At 35.0% G+C, this 26,714-nt stretch overlaps 1 protein-coding gene across 1 annotated transcript in view; it reads right to left on the minus strand.

Moving 5' to 3' along the window:
* LOC113951036 (hornerin-like) overlaps positions 1 to 26,048 on the minus strand; it is a 57,832-nt gene extending 31,784 nt beyond the window's left edge. The window contains exons 1-12 of the mRNA XM_027651547.1: positions 25,959 to 26,048; positions 17,419 to 17,702; positions 14,485 to 14,680; positions 12,211 to 12,347; positions 11,833 to 11,924; positions 10,660 to 10,768; positions 9,990 to 10,016; positions 9,584 to 9,622; positions 8,751 to 8,795; positions 7,353 to 7,394; positions 6,038 to 6,079; positions 5,138 to 5,170 (exon numbers count right to left, since the gene is read on the minus strand). Coding sequence (XP_027507348.1) covers positions 5,138 to 5,170; positions 6,038 to 6,079; positions 7,353 to 7,394; positions 8,751 to 8,795; positions 9,584 to 9,622; positions 9,990 to 10,016; positions 10,660 to 10,768; positions 11,833 to 11,924; positions 12,211 to 12,347; positions 14,485 to 14,680; positions 17,419 to 17,448 — 792 coding nt within the window. The 5' untranslated portion in view covers positions 17,449 to 17,702; positions 25,959 to 26,048. The remainder of the gene's footprint in view (positions 1 to 5,137; positions 5,171 to 6,037; positions 6,080 to 7,352; positions 7,395 to 8,750; positions 8,796 to 9,583; positions 9,623 to 9,989; positions 10,017 to 10,659; positions 10,769 to 11,832; positions 11,925 to 12,210; positions 12,348 to 14,484; positions 14,681 to 17,418; positions 17,703 to 25,958) is intronic.
* Between the last annotated feature and the right edge of the window lie 666 nt (positions 26,049 to 26,714).

Consider the following 26,714-nt stretch of genomic DNA (forward strand, 5'->3'; position numbering starts at 1 on the left):
TCATCTCAGCAAAAGCCATGACAAACTGAGGTTTAAACTGTCAACCTTGAGCATTTTTGTTGTTGAGTACTGACCTCCCTGTTGAACTGATCCTTACAAGTCATGCCTAACCTTGTGAAAGGTTTTTATGATTGCACGTAGTGCTACAGGCATTTGCCTCCCTCCCACCCCCAGCTCCACACGAAGAGGAAGTCTTGAAGAGCCTTAATACTTGAGTTCATACTATAATAGTCTCAAATTTTAGTTTTCAGCAATTTATGATGGCATTATGTTAGTATCTGTTGAATCCACACAATTGTTTTTCACATAAGTAGCTTTATCTTCATGGCTTTAAGTAAAGCTGAAAAACACTGCACATCGGTCCACAATTATGATTCTTCACCATTCTTGATAAGCAACTACCCTTTATGTCTTTTGGAATTTTAGGATTAATATACTTAGGATCCGAATCTACCAGTATGGGGTTGATGGTGTGGCAATGAGCCTAGAATCACTTTTCCTTTCTTTTTGCTCCTTTCAGAGAACACACTGAGTGGAACACAGTCATTTCAATTCAACCTATCACATGGGAAAATACATTTGTGAGCATTCTGAACAAATTAGTTGAACACCAATACCAGATGATAATTTTATGAACAAAAGTCAGAGAGATAGAAATATCTGTACCCTGTGAAATAAATTTTAAAATGCACAAAATAATTTATTTCTGAGTTGTGCTGGCCCTGTTTCAGTGAAGTCTAGAGGAATATTTGTAGCCCCCTTTAAGTTCATTTACCGTGATATAAGTGCTGCTGCTGCTTTGCTGTCTTTGTCCACTCTACATGGGAAAAAAAAGTTAGTTATTTTTAAGAGAAATTATGTACTAAGACATTTCAAGAAGCAACTCCATCCTTTTATCTACTAGATAGTTTGAAAGTCATCAAGAGTTCATTAGACCTTTTCTTACACCATGCCATCTCTGTGTGATACAAAATGTATATAAAGATCCTTCACAAATAAAGTGCTAAAAGTATTTATACACTTCAATATCATATTCTTAAAGAAAATTCATTGTATAACACATCATTGTGTCATATTGAGGTATTTCAAGCGAGTTTAAATCATTCTGCTCTTCAGTGGTACCACACAAACCATTAAAATCATATCCATTTGTATTCATATTATGACTGAATTTTCATGACTAAGCACAACAAACTTCTGACAAAGGCTTTGTCAAAACATGAATTGAAAAAGCCATGGTTACAATTAAGCCAAAGGAAAAGTCACTGTAGAAAATATTTTGATTCCCATGAAGTATGTGGATTATGAGTGGAATCAAATATAATTTATATCTACATATTGAAAACTCTTAACCTGTGTAATCAAAACACTGTACATTTAAATTCAGAAATAAAATAAAAAGGAAATGTTATTCCTTTCTCTGCCAGCATTCATCACTACTCATGAAAGAACATAATGCTATACATTTTGAAAGGAATGATTTTCAAAAGACAAATGTCATCTGGGATAACCTGCTACTGATCTTTCAGTGAAAGTGAGAATTTGCTGTAGTCTAACAGACTGGCATACGAAGGAAGGGAAGCCTAAACCATTAAGAGTTGTATGCAAGTTAAGATTGCAAAGGACCCAGAAAAAACCCAGTTGCAATGGTCTTTAATCAGCAAACTAGTAAGATATCAACTTTGCTGTAGTCACAAAAACACCCTACTCCACCACTGAAGTTATATCTAAATCATCCACACTTACTTGTTCTCTAAGAGGGGAATAATTACTTAGTTTACTGAGACAAAGCTTCATTTAAAACTTAAGTGTAATGGAGAAAGAATGTCTACCTGCACTATGATCCTTGTAGCAGAACTTCCCAAACTCTGAAAATGAAGTCCAGAAACAAAAAAGACATAATACAGTAAATTTAATTGCCTTGTTTAAATGCAATGCACTTGAACAGAAAATACCAAGTTTATATATACCATTTAGTTTGTGAAAATAAAGGGAAAGGTCATATGTGTGATGTACTGAGTATCAATTCTTAACACCCAGCATTAAACTAGTTTATTCTCAGTTCTGAAAGTCTGGGGAGGCAGACTGACCCTACTAAATAATTTTCTACACTTACATCTGCTTCTGTTACAACTTATGTGGGGAGCAGCAGAGCACAGGCTATGCCCTCTCTGCACTAGCAGTCAGCTTGGCTCTACCAAATATGCTGAGTGAAGCTAAGACACCATCATCACTGCAGCTCTCTCGCTGTCACCTGCATTGGACACACATCACCACATGTGCAAATCCAGTTCCTGATCCAGCCATTTGTTTGCTGAATTCTGGGGCACGAGGGACAAATGCAGAAGCGTAACACACACACCAACCTGAGAAACTGGCTTGATTCCATAAGAACTATAATACTAATAAAGAAATAATAGGAAATAATAGGAAAAAAGTATGCTTACCTGGGGGAAGGTATGACGCTGCAAATGAAACAAAACAATTTTTACTTATTTTGCATGAGGGCTTTTCCAAACAGAACATTGCAGCAGAGAAAGGGAAAAAGGGCCCTTATCTTTTGGATGCAATACACAAGCAAATGTCAAAGAATGATATAAAAAGGATAGCATAGAACAAATGCATCTTAATCTTCATTCAGGTTAGAACAACATGTGCTATTACAAATTTAACACTGATAAGTATTACATCATACAAACTCATTTTAAACTCCTAAAAGCTAAACTTAGTTTTAACTGACTGTATGAGTTCCAAATAAGCAGAGTGGAAATTTAAGAGTGTAAAAATGAGAATGGAAGTGAATTTACAAAAGAAAATTGCAATAGAAACAAAAACTGTTCAGGAACACAGAGACTGAATGTGTTGAGAGACCTGGAATCTGCAGCTAATCCAGTCCCTCTGCAAGCACTAACAGCAATCACAGAACCACAAGATTTGGACCTATCTTATAACTGGTTTTCCCTAAAGATAATTATGCACTTAGGGTAAACTCTGCCTGCCAGAGAATTGTCTCCATACACCAGGACTCTTTCTGAAAAATTAAATGTAGATATTTGAAAGCTTTTTGAGTCAGAATTCTCAGTATTGTAAAGAAAAACTGCTTACCACAGGTGGAAAAGGGTTGCTGTTGGCAACGACCACTACCTATAGAGAAGTCAGAGGAAGCTGTTTACTCATCATAGTGTCTATTGTTAAATATGTTAGAAAAATGAAGAATACTGAAATCTCTATATTTACAAACTCTGATAATAATGCTATGGATGATCACTTTTATAAAAAAATTTAAAACACATTACCAAGCAAAGAAGAATATATATATACACATGGTTTACATAAGAGTGTAAGGAAATAAAAGACTTGCACCCAACCACACAATGACTCAGCTGTAGAAGCAGAAGAAGGATTTCATGTATTGTACCATATCCATTGGCCTGTACTGTGTGTCTTTTTAATCTTCAACTTTCCACTCCAAACTAGATTAATTTATTGTTATTCAATATTATGCTAAAAAAGAGACTTCATATTGAGTTTATTAAAAAGAAAAATGAAGCCAAATGCAGACACAATGAGGTGTTAATGTTTTCTCACTAAAGCTCTCCCCACCTTTTTTTTTTTTTTTCAAACCGAAAGCACTTTCTATTACCCAGTGGTGTGAAAAGGAAAAGGAGAGTTGGTGCTCTCAGAAGTAAAGAATTCTAGTACAGAACAGGAAGAAGTATTAAAAAATAATTGAGCAGTATGTTTTAAATTCTTAAAACAATGGTAAATTAAAATGAATAAAAACATCTATGAGGGTATGAATTGATACACTTTGTGTTTACTGAACACACCATAGTATTAGCACTGAGCTTCCTGGGGACTAAACTGGGAGGAAGAGTCCATTTAAATATAATTATGAGTCAAATTCAACAATAAAATGAATTCTATTGATTTCACTATTTCTGATCTACACTTACTCTCAACCCCCATATGAATAATAACTACATAATTTATATACTTAAAATCCTAATTACATCACAATTACTATCCTAACTTTTTAAAAAGAAACATGTACTTTATATACAATTGAGTCAGCTATCAGCAAGAACCACCACAGCACAGCTAGTTAGTATAAGGTTTCTAAGTACCAAAACAAATCAAATCATATGAATCAGTCTGGGTTAAAACCTTGAAAAATCCTAACTGAAGCAAAAGGAGTCACACCAAGTTATGATTGTAAGAGTTTTTCCCTTTGAAAAGGAGAGCTTACCTTCTTACTGGAATCAGAGCTACTCGAAGGGACAGACTGTAAAGAATACAGAATCCATATTTGCTTAGGTAAATGTATGGCACATTAACTACAGCACTATATTTCACAAGAATGTTTTGCTAACATGATTCCCCTGAAGTACCAAACAAAATAAGATTCTGAAGAAAAATATAAATGTATTGGCAATTACTAAACGAACAACTGAAATAAATTAACTAGCTTGATTTTTTTTCTAAACACTGAATTATTTTGTTATTTTCACAGAGCACTGTATAAAAGCTGCAAATGTTTCATTTAACATCAAATTGGAAGTTGGTTTATAGTAAAAATAATCTATTGCTAGAAAAAAAAATTAAGCTCTTCTACCTTCACCAAAAAGGAAAACAACTCAAACTCCAGAACCCATCCCCTCAAAATTAAAAAACCAACAATTACAACAGCATCTGGGAAAAATGAGATATGCCACCAGAAGATAAATGTTTTAAATGAAGCATAAAATAATGTGCAGTGAAGTTATCCATTTCATTAACCAGTATGTACAATTGCATAGGCAAAAGCCAGAAAAAATAGTTTTAATTCTTAGTAACTATCAAAGAAAGTCACTGACTTCTGGAAAATCATAACAAAAGTAACTGGTGTCCGTTTTCAGAGTAAATACAATTGAGTTTCAGTGCAAAACAGGACTAAATAACTTCTAACAAAGTGGATATAACAACATGCATCAAACATGTAACTCATCTGCTGAAGTTATTGTTACTGAACCATTTGAAGGCAGTTCATATTTATCCCCTTGCATAAGTTTAATTATTGTTTGGTAAAAGTTGGGCAAAACTGCTTAGCCCTGAATACCTTAGAAAACTGAAAACATGTTGGAAAACATGTAGTTACCTGGCCATAGGAAATGCCGGATGAAGATGCACTCTGAAATAAAAACATAGAACAGGTATTTATTTATATCATAATTTGTTAACTATATCTAGAAGTCATCCTTAGATGTACACTTCAAATGAAGCTGATTTTACCTATATTTGAAATAAATCTAGGGCAATAGTAGAGTATACTGAACTTGCTTAAAAATAACTGACGTAAAAATTTCCCAAATTCTATCATGGTCATAAGCTTACTGTTGCTCTATCAAAAACGCAGTTTACACTTACGTATTAAAGATAAAATATATTTAAAGTTTAGGAACTAATATAACTAATGATGTATTTAATTGAGCATATGATTAAGCAGTTTCTTGGCTAGGGTTTCAGTTCCTGACAAGCATTAGAGAGTGTGTTCTCCTTCTGATAAATATTTTTACTTGCTTTTGTGATTTTAAAAATGTAAAACATATCAGATTTAAAAATAAACCTGTTTTCAAGTGAAAATGAAAGAAATGAGATTGACAATAGAAATTTCTCTACTAACTAAAAATTACTGGATTAATACATAAAGATTGTAAAAAAACCCAAATAGTATTGCACAGTATGCAATATCCAAAGACAATTACTCTGATAAAAAGCATTACACAGTAATGACATTTTAGTAGGCTAACAAATTAAGCATTTGTAATAGATGATGAGTAGCCCTTATGACAAAAATGATCACCCTTTGAGGAACTGACAGTGTAACACCTTTTAATTTTGGTTTTTAATCTCAGAATAATATCTCAGACTAATACTGTTTTCCTTGATATATTTAGGAAGAATAATACAGAAGAGAATCAAATGCAATTTGCAATAAGGAGATGAGTTAAGAAGCATAGTAAGAGACAATCAGTAAAAACATCCATAACCAGCTTACGTCTCTGCAGGCATGTTGACCATATGTACCAGCAGCACCTCCCTAAGAAAAAAAAGAAACCAGTTATTTCTCATTTATAGCTGCTTCAGAAGGAAAGTCACACTTCAGACACCCTCAATTCTGACTGATCTTTATGTAAAGAATAGATGATAAGGAGAGCATTGTAGTCTCCACTACGAATGTGTGAACATAGGAGCCCTTTGTCTATTAGTGATTATCTAGTGGTACTTGGGAAACATTTTAAAACAGGTACTGTTGAGACAGAATTTTAAGAAATTATAAAGGTTTTATATAATGCTCATAATTCAAACGTACTATGTATGTCATATGTACATACATGTAAAAATTAGGAAGCAGAAACCCAAAAGAAAAAAAAAGCTAACATCTTCCTGATAGTCAATAAATTATAAAATGTAAACATTCAGCATAAAAAGTAATAGTTCCTTTTTTACATAAACCTCAGCTGTTACTATTATTACAATCAAGTCTACCCAAAACCTGTAATTTTGTTTTCTTTGCAAAAACCCAATACACATTATGATGAATTAATTTTATATTTTGCAAGTACTGATGATATGAATGTTTTACATTTTTGCACTGTTTCATTTACTTTTCATTTTTCTTCTTTTTATTTTGATGAAATGATTGGATTAAAAAAAATTTTTTATTAAAAAATTAAAACCTTATCTTGAAAGTGCTGAAAGGAAAACAAAAGAATTATATATATATTTTAATCCGTATAATTAGTGACCATTTTGATAAAAACACTTCAGGTAAGTATTTGATCTATGCAGCACATTCATTACATTACACTATTGCATCTTTCACCTATTTCTGGATGACTGGCTTAACCTGTTCAGGATTAATAACTTCACAAGTATCCCTGCTGCCTGAAAAATGAGAAACTGAAATAGCCTCAGTTCTTGCAGAAATCTGTGTGACCACTTCTGTGAGGAGGAACTACCTAGAACATGCAGACAGACTTGCACCAGTCTTGTCTTGAGTAGAAGGAAGAATAGATACCTTGTACAATGAGTGTAATGTAAGTGCCACAGATAACCCCTTCCAGTCCTTTTTCTCATGATTCTATAATCTACATGTTTCTATTTAACTTTTTAACTTCTCTGTTTTCCAACTACTTAATATCATTGAATAAACTGTAATATTCATCCTCGAGATCTCTCTTCATTATTTTCTGTTTGCAACAGAAACTCCCACATGAACAGTCATATTAAACAATGCCATTGAAGGCTACGAGTTGCTATAAATATAGTTATACTGGGGCCAAAAGAGTAAATTTAAGAATAGTGCTTACAGGGCCACATCCACTGCTGCTTATCGTGTAGACTACTCCACCCTGAAATAAAAACAGAAGCCAATTATTTCCCTGTAAAAAAAGGGGGGGAAAGACAGAAAAAAAGCAACAAACTCTGCTGGTTTTGGCATGAAGAGGTGTGCAGCTGACAATATGTATGTGCTAGTAAGGGTAAAGCAAGTACAGAGGTTACCAGTTCACTGGCAACTGCCTGTAACAATTCTAATTTAGTATGAGACATTAAGTCATCATCTTTATTTCACATAACTTCCATATGACTCTGTCATTGGTCATGAAACCTTTCAAAATTTTACTAAGTGGTTCATATTTTATAAAAAATTAATAACTTTAGGTACTTAGTGCCAAGATGAGAAACTCAGCTCTTAAAAAAGAATATGCATTATATATGAAACATATACACTGCAGAAAACTGAGTTTTAGCATATACATCAAAATAATTTGTATTTCTCGATATCTCAATTCCAGTTACAAGTAGTAAAGACTGAAGGAATGGAATATTACTAGAAAACTCACTAATAACTACTAGTAAGTAGTAAGAAATATATCCTTCAGAAGCTGGAGACATATCAGAAAGCATCTAAGAGTTAAAGGGTAAATAGGCAAATTAATGGTAGTGAAGATAATTAATTAAAAATCAAGCATATATTTCTGTGATGAATAAAGTAAAAGTGGTAAGTGAAAATGCAGACATACCCCAGAAGTTTTAAAAGGCTAACTAGACAGTGATTAGACTCCAAATTTTCAACTGCAAATATAAGCCATTGTTAAAAGCAATATAGACATTATACTGGAGCTTTAATATAAGCATAAATATCTGTGGAAGTTTGGGGAAATTTTGTAAATTCTTGTGGAAAAGACAGTGAAACACAAGTATAATTAAATCTTTCATTTTGACTATTAAAAAAGAGAGGGAAAAAAGGAAAAATACCTGATGAATTAATAGGTACAGTTCCATTTTCATTATGCCAGATGTCACTAAAACTATGAACTAAATGGTTTGTGACTGTGTTTGTATGCACACATGCACACATAGGTAGGAAACCTCTAGGAAGATGGAAGAAATATTTTTTTCCTGAAAAGAGTCAGGTCAATGCTTGACAAAAATGATTAAACTGTGAAATCAAAGGTAGTGAAGCAGCTTGTAGGTAAAAATACTGATAGCAAGCTATTGAGTTCAACAGAGAGGAGGTAATTGAACTTAGTCCAGGTACTGAACATACTGTTTACTGGATGAATAACTCTGCAATTCTGTGTGAACTAGCAGAGAAGATATTTCAGTACAGTGTTAAATCACCTCAGTACTCTGTAGTTACACTATTTTAGTCATTCAAGATTACTAAAGGAAAATATACAAATGCTGGAATTTAGGGCTCATACCTGACTGCCTGAATAGCTGCTCTGAGAGGAACCTGAAGGTCCAACCTGTAAAGAAACCAAAATGGTATTTAATATTTTGCAGGAAAATTATTTTATGTAAGTGATTTTCAGGAAAGAAAGTTCTACTTGGTGGGAAAAGGAAAAACCCACAAAGTAATTACCTAACACTTCACACCACTAACTGATACTATCAAAATCATTTTAGAGATCTTTCAAGCCAAATAATCAAAACTATACCCAGCCAGCTGTTATAAGTAACATAATTCTGCTGTTTGCATCCTTTTTTATCTGACCTCATACACTTCTGCCCATCACTGAGGAGGGAAACCCACACTGTCACAAGTAGACTAAAGCCTTTTACTGATATGACTATGTAACCACTAACATATTTGCTGTAAAAAAGTAAACAAGAAAAAGAGGTTTCTTCACTGAGCTGCAACTGGTAGTTTTCCGAGGAAAAAAATTAAATTGTTATATTTTATATCTAGATCATGATTTGCAAAAGGCAAGGTTTTAGAGCTGTTGGAATAAGTGATCTTGAACAGCAAGCAACCACTATGAATAAAAAGTGAAGACAGAAAAAAGAAAAATTCTGTAAGAAAGTTACTTCGGATTAGCTAGAGAGAACCTGCAGAAGGAAATGATATGGCTGACAATGACTTAAAAGGTTTTGGATTTTAATCAACAAAGGTGAATTGCCAAAAAGGAAATTAAATTGAGTAACGAGAGATAAAGAAGTGATAAAGAAGTGATAAAGAAGCAGTTTTTGACCAGGTCTTAAGATCTTGGGCAGTTAGCAGCATTATCAATGTCTTTGGAGAAAGAATATTTACCATGATGCATCGGCCTTGTGTTGTGTAAGTCCCTCCACGCTGCAAGAAAATACAGGTTCCAGTTACTGGTTATTGAGTGGTGTATAAATACCAAATTACTTTAAACAGGAAATCAACTGAATTCACATTCATGGTCTGAGTGAAGAAATCAAGTGTTTCATTGCTGACAATATATTACACACTTTAACAAACTCATCTGAGAACTATTATTAACTAGTTAAAAATAACAATACCTTCAAAACTGAATACAAAAATGAAAGCATAAATGAGATCTCTCTAGGAAAGTAATTTGAATGCTACAATATAATCTTCATGCTGCAAACATGAAACAAGTGGAGCAGTAGGACAAGAATTCTAAAACTGAGGTAACTGAAAATTGGGAAATTGAAGAAGAAATTGCTCTTACCTTGTTACATTCTACTTCTATCATAAGCTGTGGACGAAAAAAAGAAAAAAGAGGAAGCATTACCAAATTATTTATTGCAGAAAAAAGTGCAGCTTATTATAGGAAACAAGAAATACTTTTGGTGAAGGGTGAGACTAAAGACAGGTGTTCACTCTTCTAGATCACAAGCTCATAAATCAGTGCTGCTACAGTCAAGAACCAATATGGTAGATTTGAACAGGCTTTCTTTACTTAAGTGGACAATCACGTTTAATATGTTTCATATAAGCATAATTCTTGGTAAAACAAATTTAGCAAACTCGTTTCTAAGAATATGCTGCACAGTTATAGTTCCAAGGGACTGGGGCAAGAGTTAAGAACAGCACAGTACACCAAAAGTACAGTACAGTTCTCCTTATGAACAATATTCTTTTCTTTTTTTTTATGGTATGGGTTGTTTTGATAACTAGATTATTACCTTTCTTATTTCTGTGGGAGAAAAATAATATTTGCTGTATTTTTTCATCATTTTAGTAAGAGGATTAGGCAGATTAAAATTATTGAAAACATGTAATGATTTTGGCCACCTTAGTTAATGAATAAATGACAACAAATATATGTCTTGTATCAATTCAAAGATACTTTAATTTACTGTATTAATTTCTAGTATGCAAATACACTCAAAACATACCTTCCTTTTACTTTTTCCTGTCCCATTAACTGACTCAGAATGTGTAGGTGTGAGAGTTTTGCTTTGAATTCCAACCCAAAAATTCTCTAGATTTTGAACAACGGTTGCACTAGAAAAAAAACAAAATAATAATTCTTTTTCTATCAAAATATTTCAGTATAAAATACCAATATACTCTCCTCCTTCCTTCCCTCAGCCAAGAAAATCAACTGTATTTTGGTTTTAGGGGTATACAATACAAGTTTCACAGAACACTTTTCCAGTGGCATATTTTATTATCACCTGACATAATTTTGAAGACAAATGAAAGATATGCTGAGACAAGCAGAAGAGGAAAGGACACTGTTTGAAGAAATACTGACCTCAGTGAAGAGTATCAGCTCAAACACCCATAAGAATTGTCACAACTCTTTCCTATTCTATAGGAATCTATATCTATGATGGTGAATTGATTTTCATGGCATTAATGAGTGGAAGCATTTGTGCTTTTGTGTTCTTTTGCCAATTCTTTGTATTCCTCAGGACATAATGAAGCAAGGCAAAGATGGCCCTATCATAAATTTGCACTTCAAACAATTCAAGTTGTCAAATATTTAGATATTTCCCTATTACATCAAGGATGTATTTTGTTAGACCAGGTGGTATTTTTACAAGCTTCAGATCTCCAAGGAAAGTAGCATTAAAAGTAGGATAAATTTGTCTTCTCCTGTTTCAGGAGTTTCAGCAGTTAGTTCATGGGTCATAAACTGATTTTCAAATTTATTTTAGAAGAATTTACATCAATCTACTATTCTTCCACTGTTCAAAATGAAAAAAGGTGTAATTGAACAGAGCCTGAACTTCATGTATCCAGGGAACTAGTTACATTCATTTTGTTGCTGTTGTATTAAAGAGATCAAAGTGTAAAAACCAGTTACTCAAAGATCTACTAATAACACTGTGCTTAATGGAATTATTTACATATATGAAGATCTGTAGGACAGTTTACCTTTTACACTATATCTTGAAATGGAAATCATATCATTCAATAGACAGTGGGAATTTATGACAAACTATGAAAAAAAGTATGATGGTGGCAAGACAACATCAGAAACAAAAACACATCTCAAAATAATCCATAGAAGTAAAATTTCAGGGGGAAAAAATAAATAAAAAAGAAAAACAGTTATTTACATAAATTGAAGCTCTCCAACATCATGCGGAGCAATCCATGTTGTTGTAACTTTCTGTTTCACATCTGAATTTGCATGACTTATTGCTGAATTCTGCAATTAAAAATAAATAGATATATAAGATGCAAAAGTGATTTTGCCTATATTATTAAGGGAACTGTCTCTACTACAAAAGGTAACACTGATGTCCTCCAAAAAAGCCAAGTAGTTTCGACATTAGATTCATATCACATATAGAGGATGCATGTAGTTCTTGAAAAAGTCTAATTTTTTTAACCTCTTCTGATGAAGTAGCTTTGCCATATAAAAAATACTCACTATTTCTATTATTTAAAAGAAAACCAAGGTTAATTAAGTATTCCAAAGACTGAACACATACCGTCATATTATGACATTCCAAGCCTTTGGTGTTTGGATCTGTAATTTTAAAAGTACCAACAGGAGTATCTCCATCTATTTCTCGAGCTTGTAGATTAAATCCTTTAAAACCAGCTTCTCCAAGTGCTTCTAGAGTCACTGTGAAAAGAGACATTTTGAGAAATTTAAGTTTTATACGCTACTAAAACCTCCTAAATGTGTAACATCTTATTTCCTTTACTCCAAGGCACAAGACTACACGTGTACAATTTTAAAAACCAATTAAAAAGGTTTTCTTAATTATAAGGAGAATGATTATAAAGGGAAAAATTTGGAGAGGGGCTTTTGTGTAAAGTAGCATGAAATTTTTCATTTATTGACAATTTTAAAAGGAATTCTGCTCTACCAAGTGATGAGTGGCCCTGCCGACCAAAAGATTATTTATTTTCTGTCTAATTAGGCCTACAAAGTCAAAATATCTACAGGAAAAAGAGAAATGCATTTCTTTCTATCTCAGTTTTAAAAGAAAAGATTAACTTTTTCCTAAGGCTGAATTGCAGACACATTTTTGTTAAAATGTGTTACAACTGGAAAGAGAGAAACTAGACAGTTTCGTTTTCATGTTCTATATTAAGTACAAAAAATCAATAATTACATGAGCTACCCAATTTTTCAACTTCTGTTACTGAAGGAGCTCAGAAAATATGGGAAAGAGCGGTCTTCTGTTTTGTTTATATCCAAATAGAAATTAAATTTCAAAAGGCATAAACAAATTTTTTATGGTCTACTAAAACTTTGCTCTGCTACTTCCATTATTAGGTACTTTTGCAAATAAAATCAGAATAATGATTTATGCACAAAGGTTATGTGTAGTCATTAAAAATAAAGAGTGATGAACTGGAATTGACACAGAAGTCAAGGCAAGGACCAATCCTACCCTGCTAATTTAACATTTCCAAACACCTGCATAATTAGCCTTCCAATTTGTCGTCAACTTTCGGCCTTAATTCACTAATTTTCTCCAGGTCTCACAGAAGCAATGACATCCAGCACTTGAATGCAGTGCTAAATCAAGCAGAGATGAGACTATAAGAGTGCTGGCACATGGAATGCCATAGGCCAAACTGCAATATATTCAATGAAAGGGCAACCTAATGCAGCTCCCTGAGACCAGGTAGTGGGTGCTCACGATTTGAAACAATAGAAAAGTAGTGGTAAAAATAAAAAAATAAAAAAGGAGGGGGAAAAAAGGCAAGGTTAGTAGCATCTGGGATTCAATATTTTTGTCATGGTAAATTCCATTTAACCTCACAGAACAGTCTGCATGTACTTAAATCAATCCACCATTTTTCTGTCAATATTATTCTAAAAGTAGCTATCTGTAATCAAACCGCCCTCCCATCCTTGAAGGAGCTATTCACATGTTTTTCCAAGAATGGCAGCTATATTAGGGCTCTGATGCTTCTCCGTTCTTTTCCCCCTATATATCACTCTCTATGGAAGCCACATTCATGCTACATGGTTCAAGTAAAACAGCATCCACTAGCTACTTAGTGAATAATGCTCTTTTTCAGCTACTGAGATACAAAACCAGACATGTAACAGGTTACAACGTTCTTCCACTTCCATGCTCCTTGTAGCATGAATGGTCAGAAAAGAAGCATTCACAAGTCACTTGAAGTGTGACAGCACCATGAGATGGCATCATAGTGTGGAGAAACAAGGCTGTTAAGGTGTCTCATCCAGAGAGCAATTTAGGATTAGGAAGATAAAAAGGTGGTTTAAACCACAATAGCTCCACCCCCTGCAATTTGATAAAATCTGGGATACAGTTCTTAGAAGGATGACTCAAAGTGTCTCACTCTTGAGTTGTCTCATACTGCGTCCTGAATTTTTATTTTCCTGAAAGATGACAGCATATGAACAACTAATGAGTAGGATCCCTTTGTATTGCAGAGGCCTGGTTCAACAGCAAATACTTAAATACAAGGTTAATGAGCAACTAATTATTAGTCCAGTTTGGCCAGCTCTCCCATTTAATTTTAATTTTGTTACAAAAATTACAGCATACAATTAAGATATATTTATTAGATGGAAAAAAGAAAAAAGAAAGAATACATTTTGAGTTATACATACGTATATAAAAACATCTAAAAAATAATAACGTATCAGGTATAGATGAACAAGATTGAAGTAAAGAAGTAAATTATCTAGACTGAGAAGGAAATGGGGGAATTTTTATGAAGACTGGTATTTCTGGAAGACACAAAGATGTTATGTTTTTAAGGTTATTTACCTTGGATTTCATTTCCTGGCTCAAAGTTATCAAAAGATACAGCAATAATATATGGTGGTGCAGATGTCTGTGGTTCAGTTTCATAGTTTGGTAACAGAGAATCACAATCGATTGAGGTGTTTGTCTGTGGAAAACTGAGGATTCCAGGCAAAAATACCCCACAGAAGAAAAAAACAAAGCAGGAGGGTCTCCTCATCTGTAGAACAAAAAGACAATATAGTTCATAGTAACTTATTTTTAGTAGTTGTCATGTTTGAGAAATATTGGCTTTTCTCCAGGACAGGAAACAGAACAAGCCTAGAAAGCTGCACTTTCTTTCCATTCACATATTTTGAAGAGAATACATTAAAGTAAAATACTTCTATACACTGGCAGAACAATGCAATAAGAGGCATAAATAATTTCATTTTAAAGCACTGAATTATTAATGGAACTTTAAATTCTCTGGTTACATGACAGCAATCCATTAACAGCCACGTCTGCTGCATTACACCTTTGAACTGGAGAAGTCTTTAAACAAAGTTCCTCATTGTTGCATTGGCACATTTAGCTCAGCTCCTTGATTATTCAACAACTGAGATGCAATCCTTGCTCTCTCAAACTCTAGATATAACCATGACTAGCATGCTCTCTTTTGACTGCTTTCCCTACTCCCAATTCCAAAATATGGTCAAGAAATATATTCAAATGCCCCAGAGAAGTTTTTCAAAATATTTGATTCTTGAAGGACTTAACAATAGACTTCTGCAAAGTCCTCTGGAACTTCTAAACAATTTAAAAATACTAAATTGCTAGTGTATGTTTCCTATGGGCAAAGAATAAACTATACTCAGTACAGAAATACACAAAATGTAACTAAGAGGCAGGACTGAAGTCCAGTCTTCAAGGACTGTCTGTGAAAAGAAGACATATTTTCTTCATAATTCACTTGTAGTACTGATACTGATTGTAAACCGTTTCCAAGAAAAAAAGGAAACATTTCCCAATAGTATTCTCAGTTGTTTAATATCAGATTTTATGGCCCATGTTCAAAGTCTAAACATTCAACCATGGCACCACATAATTTGCCAGGCCATTTCATCTTATGAATAACTCACTGTTCCAGCTACAAAAATGCTGATACAACTGTTATTAAATCACAAGAAGTATTTAGTAATGCTATTTTACATGCTGTCTGCTACAGGACTGGCTTATGTGACACAGACAGTAACAGAAAGAATGGAGATACTTAGTTGAGATTTTTTAAAGCATTTCAAACACCATTTAAGAGATATGTTATATTTGTATCATCTATCTGTGTGTCTTAATTTGTGCATGAACGTGTAAGACCATTGGTTTTGCATGTGCTAGTGAAACAAGTAACAGAAACATCTGGAAGCAGGGAAAAAATACACAATTCCAAACAGCCATGTACTTAACTCTGAACTTAATCAAAATTTTAAAAAGCTACTGAGTCAGCAAGTAATAAAACAGGTGACTGTGAAGTGTTGAAAAATTTCCTATAGGAGGAGGAGGTAGGTTTGCATGGTGTCACAACCAGTCAGTGCAGCAATCAGGAAAGCCATATAAGCAAGTTAACGTGTCTTTAAAGCAGATGAAGACTGCTCCTCTCCAAAGTCTCATCAAAGTGTCACTTAAATGGGATCCTGGTAAGCATTATGTTTTGGTATCAGTATGCTGGGTGTGGTTATCCAATCTCTCATGACGATTTTGACATGGCCCACCTCTAATTAAGTTTTAAATACAGCATGTAGGTGCTATTATATCAACAGATGTGGTAAACAGTGATTTAATATGAACCTGTCCATATGTTGTTGAAATCTTTGTCTGACTCATGGAGAGATGGAAAAAAAAATCTGTTTCTAATTAGATGTTCTATTTCAAAGCACAAAGTCCTTAGTTCAGCTAGGATTGGAAAATTGGCTGCAGCTGCACTCTGCCACAAAAGAAAGCCAGTCTGAAACCTCCTTTCCTCTTTTTCTAGCTAGAAAAAAACCAGAAACACAAGCACAACAAGTTGAAACATGGCTGAGATGCCTTCTCTTTGGATCAGCTCTCTGATTTAACAGTTCAAGAGGCATTCAAAGAGTCTAATCATGCCATCTTTTGGAACTAGGTTTTAGATGAGGAAGAGATATAGTGTCTTACAAAATTCCAAGTCCAGACTTGAGACAAAATAACTTCCATGAGCCCTGAGTTCCAATACATATTTAATGTAATCATGTTATCTTGCACCACAAATTTACCTTTTCTCCAAGAAAAAATGTAAAGAAACAAAAAGTAAATATTTATATAATAGAAGCATAGGGAATATTTATAAAATAGAAGCATAAGAATATTATTTTCAAGCTTCTAATTTGGTATAATTATGAAAAATAAACTGTATCCCCAGTTCCTTCATCTGATGGAAAAATTCTAATTATTTTTTATCACAGGTTCAAACTTTTCTTCCTATGAGTCTATGTGGCCCTCATCTATATGGCCATCATCACCACCTGAGCTGCTACCTTAAGAATCCTCTTCCATATTTAGTCTAACACGACTTCAGGCCAACAATTAAGTCCCTGAGTGATACTTAGCTACTGTATTCAAAGTCTACTGGACTCAGGAAGAGACACTTCAGTGGTTTGCCCCTCCAGAGCCTTGGGCAACCTTCTGAATAGAGACAAAAATTGTTTTAAAAGCTTTTAAATATAGAACATTTAATGAATATAATAAATACCTTTCTGTAATTTGAAAAACACAGTCCTGGCAAGTCCTGCAAACAGTTTAAGACTAAGTCCTGTATACCCCTTTCTAATGATACTCTTTATGATTATTTTCTCTTCTCTTCTCCTAGACACTCTTGATGAGCCACAGACTTAGTCTTCAGCCTTTGAGAATAAGTATCCCCAACTGGTGTGCACCCTCTCCACCACATCCCCACCAACACACCTTATCGACCAAGTGCTGATGCGTGGGCATCCTCCGGTCCCTCTGTGGTCAGTGTGGAGGAGCTGCAGCCGGGCAGTGCAGGTGGCCCAGGAAGATGAGAGAGAGGAGACGGAAGGCTTGGCCAATCCGTGGCAGGGCGGGGAACCAGCGCGGCCAATCCGGGCCAACTGTGCCTCTGCCGTGGAAATTGGGACACCGCAGGTGGGACTGTCCTGCCCAGAGTTGGTGGTGACAACACACTCCTCACAGGTGAGTCACGCCCCCTCTGACCTTTATCTAGGCATCTGGCATAGGAAGGGCTTCTGAGGGCTGGTAGCCTAACCTAGTATGTTGACTATAATCTACAGAATTATGCTATACAAAAAACACCTTACTAATATTTCCTGAGAAATTCCAGTAAAATATTTACATTAGTTTGTTACCTGCGAGTAATCTGCTGCTGGTTTTTCACTTTTTTACTCCTCTCTTACAGTTGGAAAAGACATGGAAAATTCCAATCATTGTAGTACTGCCAAGCATTTTCTCAGAGCAAAGAGTTAATGAGGCTGTTTCATCCTATGTACCTTGTGGGAAGGAAATGAAGTTATTGCATCTGACCTGCATTCAAACCTATTTTTTTTTTTTCTTTTCAGAAGCATTTCCATAAGGTCTCTACTGAAGATGGGGAGAAGTCCAAAGGCTGGATGATATATACAATAGAATAGAATATTTTCAGTTGGACGGGATCCACAGTCATCAATCTAGTCCAACTGCCTGACCACTTCAGGCAAGGGACAAAGCATGTTGTTAAGGGCATTGTCCAAATACCTCTTAAACACTGACAGGCTTGAGGCATTGACCACCTCTCTGTTCCAGTGCATGACCACCCTCATAAAGAAATGCTTCCCAATGTCCCGCCTGAACCTTCCTGGCACAGCGTTGAACCATTCCCACAAGTCCTATCACTGGATACCAGGGTGAAGAGATCAGCACCTCCCTCTCCACTTCCCCTCCTAAGGAAGTTGCAGAGGGCAATGAGGTCATCCCTCAGCCTCCTTTTTTCCAAACTAGACAAGCCCAAAGTCCTTCGCTCTTCCTCAGAGGACATTCCTTCCAGCCCTTTCACTGGCTTTGTTGCCCTTCTCAGGACACATTCAAAGACCTTAACAATATGACACACATTCCTATTTAATCAGGGAATTCTGTGACTCTATGATACCAGGAAATCCATGAACAAAAGACTGTTCACAAGAACCTTCTTTAATTCCTTGATATTTGTGCACTTAAAATATATTTTAAGAACATTATCCATTTTTAAGATTCAGTGCATCTAACTAACTGTATTCTCTTTCAGTTAATCACTTTTAATTAACGAGTAGCATTTTATTTACATTGTTCCATTATGAAATACACTGTTTCCTATCTGCTGTGATCCATTGGGGAAGAGATCATAATCCTTTTTTTCTTACTATACCACCAAGCTTACCATTAATACCAATGTTATAAATAGCAATGAAAAATCATGCTGCACACCACAAATGCAACAGCATACTGGTAACACCACCAAATAAATTACACAGTAAAGGAATGTCAACTGCTCACACTAGAAACACATAACCAAAGAGATGGGATCTCACAAATGCATGTATGCAAGACCTCCCTCACTCCCAGCTAGGAGATACTGAGAGGTAAGGAGAGGGATTAGAACTATTTCTCCAGGCTACTCTGAGCAGCAGTGAGTACTCTATGAATATTTGATTGGACAGGCAGATAGATAAATGTCAGGCAATGAATTGCTGTAATCTCGGTAATATGGTTATAAAGAGGCATAGATAAGACAAGCAATATACTTCTGCTGGCTGTAGTGCTAATAAAATCCTACATTAAATAAGCTAGTAAGGACTCAGACCATTAGTTTACAGTGTGAGAGTTGTAAACCTGCGTCCCTCTTACACAACGTACTGTTTGCGGTTTGTTTCAAAGGAACAGTATTCCCATGGAATCAAACATAGAACACTGATTCAGTATTAATTTACCTGTACTGCAGAATTGCCAATTAAAAAAAAAAAAAAAGTCTTTTTCAGGTCTCCACACTTGAAAGGACAATTTTGAGATCATAAATTAAATACCAACTGAACAAGTGGTGAACTCCTGACTCTAGTGAAACCATGATTACAAAGTTTGCTATGTACTCAAACTACTGTGCCAGTGCAGATCAACACTACTGTACGCCCATGGACTTCCCTGCTGCTTGGAATGCAAATTCTCGTGGGAATATTAGCTTTTTTTTTTTTTTTAAGATCTCAGATTCTCGTGGGAATATTAGCTTTTTTTTTTTTTTTAAGATCTCAGATTTTATGGTAACCCATATAGAGTTAGTCTTCCTTTAAAATAATCACATTAGAACAAGCCAGGGAACATGGCAGAGAGGCCAGAGTCCAGAACACTGAAAGGAAGGGGATGCCTACTGGGAAGTGCATTAAAATTTTAAAGAGTACATGATGGACAAAGAGGAAGCCAGCTACTCACCTAAGCAAAAGACTATCTTCTGGAACAAAGGACTGAAAACTCTGTTAGATTTTTCTAGAACTCTTTTGTTTCTATTTCAAACTTGTTTTTTAAACCAGATCAGACAAAGCAGCCCGCTTCCTTCTTCCTCACAGACACTAGGACCTCCAACCTCCTTCATGACCTTCAACAGCTTTACACTTACTCTCTGCAACATCTGAGCCAAAGATTATTTTTGTTCTAGCAGTTTACATTTCAACTGGAAATGCTAGAAAGCATAACAAAGCTTCAGCTAATGTCAACAGATATACATGAATAACAAGGTAAAATATGTGAGAGTTATTTTCATCAGGGTCTGGTATCCTTATCAAACTGATTTGTTGTTTCTGGTACGCTGTGTTAATACACCACTGAGTCTTGGACTGTGCAGGAGAACCGACAAACTATTTGCTTGGATATATCAGGTGTGCTGGAGACAGTGAATGGTACAATGGTAGCTACTCCAAAATTGTTTCAGAGAAAATGTGCATAACAAGTGGTCTTACAGTATGAAGTGCTGAGTTTAGAACCATAGACATCTTTTGTTATGTAGTTCAAACTGATTCTATGGAACAATAAAAGTGAGTAGGGAGAGAAACTTAATTTCTTCCAAACACTATCTTTCATAATTCTGAAAAAGAAAACAATAATTTCTGAACATCCTTTACTCCTCTTAAGTGCCAGCTGCCTTGCCAAACTCTCCCAGTCTTTTTTTTTGTTTCCCTCTTACTCAAACAGGGAAGACCATGAATAATCCCTATAAATGTTAAAAATAAAATTTGCTCTCCTGACATCTATATTGACAACATGAGAAACTTCTGTAACAGCCCACATTTCATCTCCAAATGAAAGTGGTTTCCTCAGTGTACAGTATTAGTGCTATAAGAGGATGTTATCATTGCTGCAATCCTGCAGCATACTTTCTGTGTATAACTCGTAAGCACTCAACTGAAGTTGTTTTGAAACACATTCTAGTCTAAATTTAGTGGTGAGGATTCTTAATAGCTATATGAATTGTATCAAAATTATTAAATGAAGAGATGGATTTATTTACTTTTCCTTCAAGAACAGTGTCTTCTACCTTATACTAGCATGTCAGTATTTATATCCTGTTTCCAAGGCCTTTAAATATTGCCACATTTTTTATTATAAAAGAAACATTTTGCTTCCTATGCTCAATAAATAGATTCCCTTCTTAAAAATGCACCAACATACCATGCAGTAGAACTACATATTGCTCAAAATAGCTCTAGCTGTAAATATAGTGTTACTCCTTGGAAAAATAATATTACATTAAAACAGTACATTGTAAAAGCCAACTAAAATTTACATAGTATATTTTGCACTCTTAAGGAAATATATTAAATGTATTCTCAATAAATATTACTTCTGATAATTCAGAAAATCACATTTTTCTAGGGGAAAAAAAGATGAAAGTTACCATTTTCCACATATTAAAAAAATTCAACTCCTTTTTGTCTTTAATTTCTTGTCTTTGCTCATGCTAGTACTTTTCCTGCCTGATTTAAACCCTGCCAACATTAGTGTAAGTCTGATACTCCATAAATAACAAAAATGGTTCACACCCTGAAAGTCCTAGTTAGATGATGTCAGTGAGAGCCTTACATGAGAATTAGTGAGCAAAAAAGAGGTTTGACTTGACTACAAAAGAGTGGGAAGGGAGTGATCAAATGGATTACTTCTACCAAACCTTTTATGCCACAGTAGATGTGAGGGCAAACAAGACTGTGCATAGCTTATCGTGGCCCTACATTTGTGTGCTGCTCGGGAGAAACCCCTTACATGAGCAGCACATGCAACAGCAATGACATATGAACATTGCATCACCTTATCTCATGCATTGTGCAAGCTAACAAACACTATTGTCCCTATGTGCTTTTAAGGTGAGTGCTTAGGTGTGGCTGCAAATTTATGCAATGCTTCATACAATGTGGCTACCATTTGTTAGTGGTTTACCAGACTCTAATTCAGATTTAAGTAAACCTAAACATCGGTCAGTGGAATTGAAGACATGATAGTAGAGGGATTCCACTACCAAAATATGCAGTCCAAAAGAAAAGTGGTGTGTGATCAAACAAGGCATGGATCTGTTATTAATAAGCATAGAGCTGCAGCTTATAAGAGTTTCTTTCAATCTCTTAAGCAAAGAAGGAGATGCTCTTACTAGTGGATATTTCTTTGGAATTCAAAATCAACTTTAAACACTTGCTATCCACTTCTTCAAAACTGTAACTAAAGGAAGTTTGTTACTTAACAATCTATACAGGTTGTTCCTAGATAAGAGAATGTGATTGTAGATTTGAGGAGTTACAGGTTCATCATTTACAGAAGCTAAAAAGCAGTCATCTTTGAAAGAAGCATACTTTTTTGATAGGAAGACAGGTTGTCTAATTTTGTCTAATAACATTTGCACAACTACTTGAATAGAAGAGCATAAAGGAAAAGAGGAGGAAAAGAGGAAAGAGGGAAGGTATGATGGGCTCATGTGGTTTCTAATAAGATCAGATTTCCAAGAAATAGCCTGTTAATAATATATTTTCCAGGACATGATCAACAAGGTATCTGATATTTGTTTCCAGCAACAAATCATAACATTTCCACTGCATTTTTTCTATTTGTCTCTCAACACACCTTGCAAACAGTAATGAAGTAATCCCCACAGCTTCTTGTGAGGCAGGGAAGTATTATTGTTTGTACCTAATTCTGCAGATGAGGAAACCAAGTCACAGAGGGATTAAATGACTCGGCCAAGGTCATATAGAAAGTCTTCTGCCACTCATGGTATGCATCAGTCCTTGTCAGCACTCAGTGACACTCCCCGAAGAGTTCACTCAACCCCTTTCTCTGCGTAGGCCAGCATCTTTAAGATTTCATAAGTATCATCTTCCACCCTAACCTTGACTGAAAGAAGAAACTTCATCAGCCCAGGTCAGAGTCAGGCTGAGCATGATCCCCAGTTAATGGCTTTCTTTATGTTTCATTAGGACTCCTGATTATCTCCAGGATTCTACTTTATTTTCACTTCTGCCAGGAATTCCTCCTAATTGACTCTTCTAATTTAAAACTAAGTAGCTAGGCAGGATAATATCCATACAATAAATACATCAATAATTATTTTCAAAGATTCATATATATTTCTCTCAGAACATAAACCTTCCTATGTCTATTCCTGTACTAAAAACCCTCCACCTTCCTTTCCTATACAATATAAATTAGTTTAAAGTTTCATGAATTCATGTCATACTATCTGTGTATATATACATATATATACACACATACAGATAACATAATACCTCCTGTATAGACAATGTTATACTACAGATGGGAATGCCTAAGTGTATAAAGCTTATAGTAAAAAATAGCAAGAATAATTTAAAAATATTAAACCACACATCCCAAAGTATTTCACTTCTAGAGTAACTTTCCAAAGAAAATCTCTGATATATTTTATGTGTAAGCATTTCTGTGATGCATTTCACATCTTATTATTTAATTGTGTGTTTATGTATCAAAACAGTTAGTGGATTTAATTTGGGTGATTTCTTTGGGTGTGAAAAACTTAACTGCACATCATGTGTGACCCACACAGTGAAAAATGCCTTTTGCTCAGTTTAAACAGAAGTACTGAGATTCAGTCACAGCCAAATAAAAAAGCCCCATAATGACTCAAGACCAGATCAACAGCCATTTCTTCTATGCTGGTCACATTAGGTTTCTGGTGCTACATAAAACTGCTGAGATCCCCCTTCCCCCTCCTCACCTTCAAATCGAGATCTAGGATTCTTGCATTCTCACCCGTTTCTACTTAAAAGCAATCCTATGCCAATAATAGCACATTTTTCTTTTACTGATTCAATAATTGAGCTTTTGAGTTCACTCATTAAGAGTGTTGCTCCAAAACCAGAAGTGCCTTTTATTTGAGGACAGAAAGAGTAATTTTGTAAAAAAGAGAATAGGCATAAGAGCTGGAGGAGCTGCCATCTATTCCTTGCTCTGTCACAAATTTCCTGTATGACTCTAACAAGTCATTAATCTCTATATGCCTCATCTAGAAAACGGGATAATGACATTTAACTATTTCATTGGGAGGCTTAATGGTTGTGAAATGTGCTGAGCTCTTGGATGGAAAGAAGCTGCTGTCAGAGTAAACAGTAATAGCATGATTATGTTTGGTGGGAAGTCACTTTGTCACTTTGTAACATCAATATCACAATTGTGCATTACACAGACAAGACTGGCTAATCAAATGAGTCACTTAGAAATTTGTGTTTTACTTCACTTGTGGTATCTGTGCATACTATCTGGACCCCAAAGTCCAGATGAGTTGCTAATACACTGTAAGTCTGTGGAAAGAGATACCTTCCTTAGAAAATAACATATTCTTTCTCTAGTGTTAGAATCTAACTGCAAACATCAGCTTATAAAAGATTTAGAAACATGCCTATGAGCTTTGAAATATGCTTCAGATTAGTACATCCCACTATGTGACAGATCAGTCATAGAGAGTAGGACAAGTATTAGTTCCTTGTTGATTTTCCCTCTGATATTCTAGAAAACAATGGGTCTTAAACTAACATATCTGGCATTCACATCCTCTTAGATGGGAATGCATCTGTGAATTCTGAACATATTTGTGAAAAAATATTTAATTCATTCAGCCAGTGGAAACCACAGATGCTTAGAATCTCTAAAAAACCCCACTTAACCTTTTTGAAACATCTCTCTGGATGTAGGTATCTAATGTTAGATACACATACTCAGCAGTTCTAACTTCCTAAAGCTTTGTGTCTCTGAAGTGTCCCATCCTCTCCCTTCTTCCCATCAATTTTGCTCAGTTTGGTTTCTTTTGAGGTTTATATTCCTTTAATTGAGAAGATGGTGAGATATCATATACTCTTCTAAACTGCTTTTGGCCATGAAAAATGTGATGACTATCTCCTACAACCTCGAAAAAGTCATGTTGATAAAATCACTGGCAACGTATTTTTGGGAAACAATTTGAAACTAATGCTTCTGCTTCCACCATAGCAGTCCTCATTTCATTTGTGATAAGGGATTAATACGGGTCACCTAAATCCTCTGTGATGTTTTAACGTTGGCAAAAAGTCAATGAACGTGTGTTGCTTCCCCCTTCAAATTGAATGGTCACCTAAGTAAATATATCTGTTTATATACACTGTTTGTAAATACCCAATACCTCACTACTGATACCTCAAAAAATCTTGATATGCACACTCAGCATCTTGACTACATGAAATAACAAGCCCACCTTTTTACTTGAAAAAGGAGCTTAATCAAGCATTCCCTTTCACCAAATACATGCTATTAAAAAACAAGGAAGAACAGCAGTGTCACATAATTGGCAAAACAGTACATAAGAGAAAGCTATTCCTGTATCACCGTGTACCAAAGGCATTCTCAAAGGTAAAGCATGGCTTTCATGGCATTACTAGGTATGGTATTATAATCATAGCAGAAATGCAGTCTTCTAATGGTAGTGGCACTACAAACTGTAGCACTGGTCCAATCAATTCACAATGCTTTAGAAATGTAACTGAATTATCTCTAGGAAATGTTTTCTGTCTTCAGGAGAGCCCTAGTTCAGGAAAAAGATAAGATCTTGGAATAATCATGAAATTCACATATTATTTGGTCAAACACAGAGCAACTACCTAGCTAAACAATATTTAAGATTTCAGTACACCATTTTGCAATGGTCTACTGAAATCTCTCCACAGCAATGCAGATGAATAAGGATCCTCTCACATCTGTCACATTTAATGGTTTCATATCTTAAAGATCAAGAGATCCCACAACACCACACTGGTGGCCATTGAACTTCTGTATCATTGAAAAGTGAGTAATTCTGAGTGCAGTCAAAAGATATAATTTAAGTTGATTTGTAGGTGGTTGCTCTTTTCAGTTCCATCACCAAATGAGTTGATTCACATCAACCCAAGTAAAACAAAAGACCAATTATTATATATATGTACACAGAACTCTTCTAAGTGGGTCAGCAGGTTAAAATATTCATTCTGCAACCAGCACATTGGAAAACACACATGAGCTAATTAGGCGAAGTCCTGAAAAGAAGAAAAAAATTACCATTTACTATAGCAAATTTCAAAAACTCAATCAGAAGGAAGTTGAAATAGGAATTTGTAACACAGAACTACTGTGACTGTTTCTGCTTGGTAGTGTCTAAATAATACTAACTCTGTTAGTATCAGTATTTTAAGTAGACGACAAATTATGAATTATTATGTCAAGGTTACAAATTAGATGCAGGAATATCTGAATAGACTGCTCCATTTCTCTGACTGTTTTCTGCCTGTTTCTGTGCTCTGCCAACCCTTTGTGACAAGAAAAATATTAATATATATTTCTGCTAAAGTGTTCAGTTCAGGCTCTTGCAAGACAAATGATAGGACATATACTACAGCAGACAGCATTAAGCCCCCAAAAACTCTTGAATTAACTTCACTCTAAATTTTAAAACAAGACGATTCACCTGTTTTACATATTGCTGAAAAACAGAGGAACTGTGATGAGACCTATCCAACACCTAAAACTGATCACCCAGTAAAGCTGGGGCTTTTCTGGCATGTGTTTGTACTCTAGAATCTCTAGTTGTAAAATTACATCAGGGCATCTAAGTTCCAAACATTTACTTTCAGCAAAAGGAATGCAGCAACTGCTCTGTAAAAGCTGATCTCACTGACAGGTCTGTGCAAATCTACACTGGCTTA

This window comes from Corapipo altera, unplaced genomic scaffold (assembly GCF_003945725.1).
Source record: "Corapipo altera isolate COAL_440 unplaced genomic scaffold, ASM394572v1 57, whole genome shotgun sequence".
NCBI lineage: Eukaryota > Metazoa > Chordata > Aves > Passeriformes > Pipridae > Corapipo > Corapipo altera.